This window comes from Sardina pilchardus, chromosome 24 (genome assembly GCF_963854185.1).
Source record: "Sardina pilchardus chromosome 24, fSarPil1.1, whole genome shotgun sequence".
NCBI classification, from domain to species: domain Eukaryota; kingdom Metazoa; phylum Chordata; class Actinopteri; order Clupeiformes; family Clupeidae; genus Sardina; species Sardina pilchardus.
The window spans coordinates 13,268,741-13,278,740 of record NC_085017.1 but is presented as its reverse complement, the minus strand read 5'-3'; the positions used below and the strand labels follow the sequence as shown (position 1 = coordinate 13,278,740).

At 45.8% G+C, this 10,000-nt stretch overlaps 1 protein-coding gene across 2 annotated transcripts in view; it reads left to right on the top strand.

Annotated features, from left to right (window-relative positions):
* The window catches only part of fhod3a (formin homology 2 domain containing 3a), a 107,458-nt gene that overhangs the window by 53,305 nt on the left and 44,153 nt on the right, over nt 1-10,000 (top strand). For both annotated transcript variants that reach the window (XM_062529434.1, XM_062529433.1), the window contains exons 4-6: nt 2,796-2,863; nt 5,624-5,729; nt 9,263-9,357. In XM_062529434.1, the coding sequence (XP_062385418.1) occupies nt 2,796-2,863; nt 5,624-5,729; nt 9,263-9,357 (269 nt within the window). The remainder of the gene's footprint in view (nt 1-2,795; nt 2,864-5,623; nt 5,730-9,262; nt 9,358-10,000) is intronic.

Sequence of the window (10,000 nt, the reverse complement as noted above, 5' to 3'; positions counted from 1 at the left end):
CTTTGAAGAGTATGTGGTCTCGGAATCTCGCACATGGTTAAGTTTGTTGCACTCCAACTTCCACGACAATTCCGATCCTCCATCTCCCGGCTCCTTTCCCGGCATGTTCTCCTCAAACTCACGGTCTCACGGCCGTCGCTCGGGAAAACAGAAAAGCCCGCTAAGCTAGCGTGGAATGTGCTCTGATGAATACAGTTTTTGTGTGTTTTTTGCATAATATGTCCTTATAAAAAAAACTTCACATAAGAAGAGGATTCTTTTGTATCTGTGTAGGCTGTGATTTATTGGTGTTTGTCTGTGTGTGTATGTGTGTGTGTGTGTGTGTGTGTGTGTGTGTGTGTGTGTGTGTTTCTGTGTGTGTTTGTGTGTGTTTCTGTTTGTGTGTGTGTGTGTGTGTGTGTGTGTGTGTGTGTGTGTGTGTGTGTGTGTGTGTGTGTGTGTGTGTGTGTGTGTGTGTGTGTGTGTGTGTGTGTGTGTGTGTGTGTGTGTATTAATATTTGTGTGAGAATGTGAGTGTGTGAGTGACGTGTGTGGTGTGTGTGTGTGTTTAGAGCTTGACTGTCCTTGCTGTGGCACGGCAGCATTTCCATGACATAGGCTGAATGCAATGTGCCCATAGAGGGCAGTGATCTGGGTGCTGGTGGTGGGGGAGATGGTGTTGACCAGAGCCATAGAAAGAGAGAGTTGCGACACTCTTTGATGTTGCCGCCACACGATCAAAAGTTCCAAAAAACCTGCGCTGAATGGCTGAATCGCAGGAGGGTGGGATGTACTTCTGGATGCTGGAAGGTGTAATCAATTAACTCATTGACTACAGACCAAGAGATTGGCTGTAAATAGTTCCAAAAGTCCCATAATGAGGAAATAGCTTGGAAAAAGCGCTGCCATTTTTTCCTATGGAGGTCTATGGGAGTGTCGCCACTCTGTTTTATCTACCGCTCTGGTGTTGGCCCCTGACCACTGACATCCAGACAGACAGCAGGCGGAGCCAGGCAAGCTTACATGACATAACCTCTGTTTACTGCCAGAACCTTTGGCTCCAATCAGCAAAGGCCATACTCTAGTCCTGCCATGCTAATTGGCCGGTGGCGTGACGATAAGGAAACTCAAGCGCAGTAGAAACAAAGCGCAGCCTCCTCAGACTAATGTTCAATCTTAAAAGATTGAGCTTAGTATGGTGAAAACCAGACTACTTTGTTGGTACAAGAGAGTAAAATGTCTTTGGAGAACAAGGCCTATATTGATCCCTGTTGTGTACAACTGCAATGGTTGACCTCATAAACCTATAGGCACTTTCTCTATCTGTCACCGAAGCACTCTCCAAATATATTACAGGAAATACATGGGCAGACCCTGGCACTCACGGTGTACAGACACAGTTATAGGCAGGTTGTCAAAGCATGCCATGCTGTATATAAATCCACTATGATATACACACACACAGAAATGCATGCACACATATTATGCACACACGCACGCACGCACACACACACACACACACACACACACACACACACACACACACAGAAATGCATGCACACATATGCACACATGCACGCACACATGCACACACACACACACACACACACACACACACACACACACACACACACACACACACACACACACACACATACACACACACACACACACACACACACACACACACACACACACACGCACACACCAAGTGATTAGTGCTGTTATGGAATGTTAATGAGCTGCTGGCAGTGAGACAGCAGTGGGGTATTGAGGCCACTGGGTGGGCTGTGCTCTCCGTCATTTGGGGAGAGGGAGAGAGAGAGAGGGAGAGAGAGAGAGAGACAGATAGAGAGAGAGAGAGAGAGAGAGAGAGAGAGAGAGAGAGAGAGAGAGAAAGGGACAGAGAAAAGAAGAGAAAGGGAGAGTGTCTCCACTGCCCTCTGTCCTCTGGGGAACAAAACCTCAGCACGCTTCTGTCGTGTGTTTTCATGTCTGCTGTGGGTGTGTGTACTGTGAGTGGATGGGTGAGTGGGGTTGTCTTGTGTTGTGTTGTCATGTGTGTGTGTGTGTGTGTGTGTGTGTGTGTGTATGTGTGTGTGTAAATATTTTTTTTCTATTCAGTTCTACCACACGTGTATGTGAGAGGGCACTAGAAAGGAAAAATGTGAATGTGTTTTGGATGTGTTTGTCGCCATATGTTGTGATGGAGTGTTTGTGTGAGTGTGAGTGTGTGCGCGTGTGTGTTTGTGTGTGTGCTTGCATGAGTGCGTGCGTGTGGGTGTTAGTCGGGGAGAGTGAAATGGTGTGAAATATCAGTGCTTGCCAGACTGGGTTTAGTTTGATAAGAGTGATGGATTGACTCTTGATAGGTTGGGACAGGTCAAGTGGTCACTCTCGTCTTGCCTCTCCAGTTGGCTGTCCTTGGCCCACTCTCATAAAGTGATTGGACGACCTCTCCATCAATCAAATCCAATTGCTTCCTCCCAAGTGCCAGAACAGAAGTAGCATGCGATAAGCTCCAGAGACGGCCGTTAGAAGGCCCCTGAAATGTCAGGTGTCTGTGTGTTTGTGCGTTGCCTGGGCGACAGTGTGCCGCGTGGTTCTCTATTAGTGTAGACGTCATGCGCAGCGCTGCCGCTGCTGCTGGGTGATGCTGTCTCTAGGAAAAAGGGATGAGGGGGAAAGAGTGATAGTGGTGGAAGGGATATGCAGTTGACCCTTTTAACTAACCAATTCTCTTTCTTTCTCTCTCTCTCTCTCTCTCTCTCTCTCTCTCTCTCTCTCTCTCTCTTTATCTCTGTCTCTATCTGCAGAGAAGCTGTACAACTCCAATGGACGTGACTTGAGGAGGGCACTGTTTTCCCTCAAACAGATATTTCAGGTAAAATAAAGTTTTACTTTTAATGTTTACTCCTTATTACTACTACTGTTGTAATAGCAATACTATTCTCAGTAGTAGTAGCCTACTTGTAGCAGTAGCACTACTTGTTAAGCCCATGCACCCCACACTGCATGATTTTTGTCCCGATTTTGTCCCGATTTGCCCTTTGCGAGAAGCTTTAGTGATGATTATCCTTCTGACAATATGTCATAACAATCATTGTAACAGTTGGATTAACAGTGCTAGGGTTAGTAGTAGTATAGCAGCCTCGTAGTGTATTGTTATCCTAGGCTGTGACAGTTGCGGTGGTGGTACAAAGGCCTACTAGTAGCCTAGTGGTAGTAGTAGTAGCATAATTAGATAGATAGATAGATAGATAGATAGATAGATACCCTGCTGAAAAAAACAGCAAGAAACCAGCTTAGGCTGGTAGCTAGTTTTAGCTGGTTTTAGCTGGTCTTTGCCCAAAACACAGTTCTTATTACTGGTCTTGCTGGTGTAGCTGGTTAGGCCACCAGCTAGACATGCTGGCGTGACCATCTGAGGAAGCTGGTCGTGCTGGTGTGACCAGCCTGTCGTTTGGGATACAGCTGGTTTAAGATGGTCATGCTGGTGACCAGCCTGTCGAGCTTGACAAAGATGGTCAAGCTGGTTTTCTAGAATGACCAACATAAGCTGGCGTGGCCAGTAAAAACCAGCAATGTAGACCAGCAACACCAACTAAAATGACCAGCTTAAGGTGGTACGACAATCAAAATCAGCTGAATTACCATCATAAGCTGGGTAAACCAGCTGAAGGTGTGTTTTCGCGAGAGTTTTGCTGGTCTAGCTGGTTAACCATCAAAGGGTGGTCAAACAAGCTGGTTAACAAGCTGGTCAACCAGCAAACCACCTTTAGCTGGTCAGGCTGTTTTTTTCAGCAGGGTAGATTGATCCCCAAGGGGAAATTCAAGATTCAAGATAATTCAAGATTAATTGTTAGTCTCAGTAGTGTAGTGGTGTCCCGGGTTGTGACAGATGTAGTGGTGGTAGGAGTAACAGTAGTAGGAGTAGCAGGAGTAGCAGTTAGCCAGGTTGTTAGCCTCAGTAGTGTAGTGGTGTCCTAGGTTGTTAGCCTCAGTAGTGGACTGGTGTCCTAGGTTGTTAGCCTCAGTAGTGTAGTAGTGTCCTAGGTTGTTAGCCTCAGTAGTGGACTGGTGTCCTAGGTTTTAGCCTCAGTAGTGTAGTGGTGTCCTAGGTTGTTAATCTCAGTAGTGTAGTAGTGTCCTAGGTTGTTAGCCTCAGTAGTGTAGTGGTGTCCTAGGTTGTTAGCCTCAGTAGTGTAGTGGTGTCCTAGGTTGTTAGCCTCAGTAGTGGACTGGTGTCCTAGGTTGTTAGCCTCAGTAGTGTGGTAGGAATTCTAACAGCAGGCCAGGCTCTTCTCCTGCCAGAGCTGGTCACCGTGGCAGCTGTGTGTTTCCGTGACGACAGGCAGCTCCACGTGGCCTATGAGACAGAGAGAGACAGAGCGAGAGAGAGAGACAGACAGATGAAGAGAAACAAAGGGAGTGAGAGAAAGAGAGAGGAAGAGATAAGGGAGCGAGAGAGTGAGAACAATAACCAAAGCTGCACTTTTTTCTCAGCTCAGACTCGTTCAATCAACCAGTAATTCAGTAATTCAAGCAGACTTCCTCTTATCTTTCTTACAATGTTACAATGTTACAATAACCTTCAACCTTTTCACAGCTTCTCTACATTTTAGGGAAGCTATAATTTTTATTACATAGATGCAAAGTCTTGACAGTATTCCATCTTTCTTATTTACATAGTGCATAAAGTAGACATGCCACATGACTGTGTAATCTGTTGTCAGCCAGGTGTATGTTAAATTGCCTGTCTAACAGGTGAATAGTCCCTTATATATCAACCTGATCAAACTGCTCCTCGTGGGAAAAGAGCTCCCTGGGACAGTGGATGAGTTTCAAGCTGTGAAGTGAAGTGAAGTGAAGAGAGAGCCTGTTTATTTTTAGCCATAGATGTCATCTGAGTAACAATAAAGTTGCGACCCCTTTGCCTCTTCCCTAACATGATAGAGTGGTGCAGTCATTGATCAGCACAAAAGCACAATCAGAAAGTCTATGTCCTGTAACTCTACACATGATTCTTTGCGTGTGCAGCTTCCTTGTGGCTAATTGCTGTCACAAATGCCATGCCTCATGCAATCCAACAGGGCAGGCGAACTACTGCCCCCTTCTGGTGGTATTGTAGGGCCCACACAACAACACACAACAACACACAAAAACAAAGTCTGTCTGTTTGTTGCGTTGCATTGCATCACAAGTTAATCTTTGCCTTCTCAGAACAGCGTCCATTTATCAAAAAGATGGAGTTGTACATTTCTCTTTCCTGTCTTAATGTATTATCACAAGTACTTTCACAGGAATCTTCCCACATAAATAATGTTTTGCCTGCCAAAAACAGTAGCAGATTATATTATGAAATTAATCTTGCTCTGACGGAGATATCTTTCTCTCTCTTTCTTTGTGTGTGTGTGTGTGTGTGTGTCTGTGTGTCTGTGTGTCTGTGTGTGTCTGTGTGTGTGTGTGTGTGTGTGTGCATGCGCGTGCACATGCTTATGCTTATGCTTGTGCTTCTGTGTGTGTTTGTCTTTGTGTGTGTGTATTATGATTGTGTGTGTGTGTGTGTGTGTGTGTGTGTGTGTGTGTGTGTGTGTGCGTGTGTGTGTGTGTGTGTGTGTGTGTGTGTGTGTGTATTCCACAGGATGACAAAGACCTGGTGCATGAGTTTGTGATGGCGGAGGGTCTGACGTGCCTCATTAAGGTGGGGGCGGAGGCGGACCAGAACTACCAGAACTACATCCTGAGAGGTGGGGGCTCCACCTGTCCACTGCACTCACACCACTGCACCAGTGCACCACACACACACACACACACACACACACACACACACACAAAGAAAGAGAGAGAGATGTGGCATCTTGACTTCCTAGATGTACTCTCTTCTTAACCGTGATTGGTTAGCATGTTGGGAATAAAATGCGTGCCCAACACTTCACTATCATTTCTGTGATGTCAACACATCCCATTCCGACAGCATCAATATGGAATATTTATAGTGACGCAGGCTACTTTTGAAGACATTGACCCTAGCATCGAAGGATGTCGCTGTCAAACGTAGGGTTGTGCTTAACCTAGGCATGTTGATTTTGGGTCTGTCTGCCTCATACATGCAGACAGTGAGTGGCACGGAGAAGCGGACAGCTGAGAGTTGAGATGAAGATCAGGAAACAAGAGGAAAGAATTAACTGAGCTCAACCTACCTGGGACTGCACTCATGATAAAGAGCAGTTTCAGATTTCAGACATAGATGTCCCATTAGGTCATGGCATTGTTAAATAGGCTAGGTGAAGCTCTACACATTCAGACATTCACAGCACCTCTGTCTTACAGGTGGGAAAAACACTGTTAAATGAACAGCTGTAAATTTAATGTCATTCTTTTGAAATGCCTGTGCAGGCACACACACACACACACGGTCAGTCACACACATGTTAGTAAATGTTAAGGTGCAGATGGAACAGCAGCTCACAGATATATCACTGCACAGCATATGTACACACACACACACACACACACACACACACACACACACACACACACACACACACACACACACACGCACACACACGCTAAAACAGAGAGAGATACAAATAGAAAGAGAAACCATACACGCTTCGAGGGCCCCCATTCTGTAGGTTATTCAGCACTTTCTAAACTAGCCTCCATCTGTGTTTATGTGTTATAATATTATCCAAACAGTCAGCAGTCCTAATGGACCCTGGCTAAATGCAATTACACTTGCTGTGTGTTCATTATTAGCAGGTCTGGCGATTGGCTATTAATTACTCTTGTGAAAGGCCACACGTCTCTGAAGTGTAATTTGCGGGGTCTGATCTCATAGGTTTTCCCTCCTTCGTCCACAGCCACAGCCGTAACCCATGGCCCCTCATGAGTTTGCATAGGTCCTGCAGGGACTCCCATGTTCCTTTTGGGTAAAATTTCCACTTTCGGAGTTTAAATATATATCGGGTCAGAAATTCCGATCGTTTGTGTCACTTGTCGAGCCCCGACATGTGGAAATGATTATGCGCCGTTTGTTTTCACGACAGCGGCGTGCCTTAAGCGTGCGAGACGCACAGGACGTGGATGACCGTCGATCGGACTGCGTGGTGCAGTGCCACCGACATTTGTTATGAGAGTATGGTCGAGAAAAAGAAAGATAGAAAGAAAGAAAGAAAGAAAGAAAGAAAGATTGAAAGGTGGGAGGAAGGGAGAGAAAGAAACGAGGGAGCGATCGTGAGCACATGTGGGTATGCGGCGAGTTGGCCCTCTGAGCTCCTGCTAGTAATCCAGCGGAGTGTTAAGTGTGGAACACGAGCACAGCTGGCCGTACACACACACACACACATACACACACACACACACACATGCATACACACACACACCCTTCCAGGGAGTTCTGGGGCTGGTGGGGATGGAGGGGAGCAGGGGGTCTAGTGGTCCCCTGAGCCTACCTAGCATTGTTAGACTGAGACAATACACACACACACACACACATGCGTACATATTCTCTCTCACACACACATATAGACTGAGGCAATAGATTCTGCTGGTGTGCAAAGTGTCCTCGAACGCACACTTTACTGTTGTTACAAGGCACACACACACACACACACACACACACACACACACACACACACACACACACACACACACACACACACACACATGCACACATTCTCTCTCACACACACACAGACTGAGGCAATAGATTCTGCCAGTGTGCAAGGCATCATCGAACTCACATTTTACTGTTTTTACGAGGCACACTCACACACACATACACACATTCTCTCTCTCACACACACACTGACTGAGGCAATAGATTCTGCTGGTGTGCAAGGCGTCCTCGAACTCACACTTTACTGTCATTACGAGACGCACACACACACACACACACACACACACACACACACACACACACACACTCACACACACACACATACACACACACACACACACACACACACACACCTTTCCCTTATGTTCTACAAGCCTGCATCAAAGCCATGACTTGCGGATCTAAATGACAAAATCAATCAGCAAGCTTGTATAGATATAAAGATATACCCAAAAGTACTCATTCTCCTTTAACATACTACCTCCGTCTCTGTGCATGTGTGTGTGTTTGTGTACTGTATGTGTGCGTTCGTGTGCATGTGTGTGTGAAGGTTAGGTTGGTTCGGTAGGGTATGCTGAAGGGCGGGCAGCGTAGACAAAAGGATGAGTGATCATTAAATATTGAGAGGCTTTGAGAGTGCCCGAAACTTGACACTATCGTCTGCCGCAGGGCCATTAGCGGTAGCAATAGCTCTCCATTAGCGGTAGCAATAGCTCTTTGTGAGCTCTGTCTCTATGCTTTGAGTACCCTTATCCTGAGCTCTCTCTCTGACTTCTTAGTCTCTAGCAAACTGGATGCTGCAGTGTAATGACCACTTCCACTCACTCACAACCCCACTTCTATTGTGCTCGACGTCAGCATAAAGTCTTGGCACCAAATAGCCATTTTTTTGGCCATATGTCAGATTTCTGTGATCTTGGAGGATCTGTGAACATGCAGTTTTGTCACGTCATCTACACAGAGCACTGTTTATAATAGTTGTATCAAATACATTGATGATGATAGAGTTTTACTATGAGAGTTTGTGCTTTTTGAAGGCTGTATTTAGATTGAGGGAGGCTATTTCAGGTTGATTGATTTAGCTTCAGTGAGTGAATGTAAGTTGATAGTCCCTGATGGCCTGTTAGCGAGGGCTTCTGTGAGAACCGGTCAGCTTGTCAGTCCACTCAGCCAGAACACACTCACTGAGTGTACGGAGACGTTCATGTCTGTGTGAGTTATTGTGTGTGTGTGTGTGTGTGTGTGTGTGTGTGTGTGTGTGTGTGTGTGGTGGGGCGGGTGGGTGGATAGGTGTGGTGGAGGATTTATAGTGGGAGTATAATACATCACTAACCGTTGGCTACAGCCATGCTGCTGAGTAAAGTGAAATGGCGCCATCTGTGGGTTAGTTTTTAATTTTTTTTATTTTTTTTATGTGTTTTACAGTAACAGCCCTCATTTTGATTTGTCCACATTACTGTCGGTTCACAAATTGCAGCGCTGTTTCAGACATGACACCACATGACTGTAAAGCACACAAATCAATATACCAAAACAACAACAACAACACAGATACTTGCATAGTAGTTTAGCACTGTGTTGTATCATCCAAATCCCTAAAGTGATGTTAACCTTTGACCTCTAACCTTTAACCTTTAACCATTGTGCTTCCACTTGCAGCTTTGGGTCAGATCATGCTGTACGTGGATGGGATGAACGGGGTCATAGGGCACACGGAGACAGTCCAGTGGCTATACACGCTGATCGGCTCCAAGGTAAGATGCCCCCCCCACTTACACACACACACAGATGTGCGCACACACACACACACACACACACTGTTTCAAGAATGTGCCAGCTTTAGCTCTCCGACACTCTTTACAGTGCCAACATGCTTTTCTTATCTACAAGCATGGGCCTTGGGCCGTTTCTCACTGACATGCCATATGAGCGGTGTGTGTGTGTGTGTGTGTGTGTGTGTGTGTGTGTGTGTGTGTGTGTGTGTGTGTTTGACAAAAAACAGCATCCTCTCCTCAAGAGACCTATTGGATTGGTGATGTCCAAACAAATCTTATCATGTCTATCTGAGGTAGAAAAAAATATTTCTGCCGACCAAATAAGGGTTGAGCTGCGAGATGTCAGACAATAGACACAACACTCGGCGCTTTGTATTGTTTTGCATTTGCTCTCCAGGTTGGAATCGGCTGTGCAGAACTTAGAGGTTGTTCCCTCTCCGCACGCACACACACACACAAACTCACACACACACACACACACACACACACACACATTCAATAATGACCACATTTAACACAGACACACATAGACACACACTCACACACACACACATACATACATGCACAGACACATAGACATGTTTACCATAAACACGCACACTGACACAGAAATAATCACACA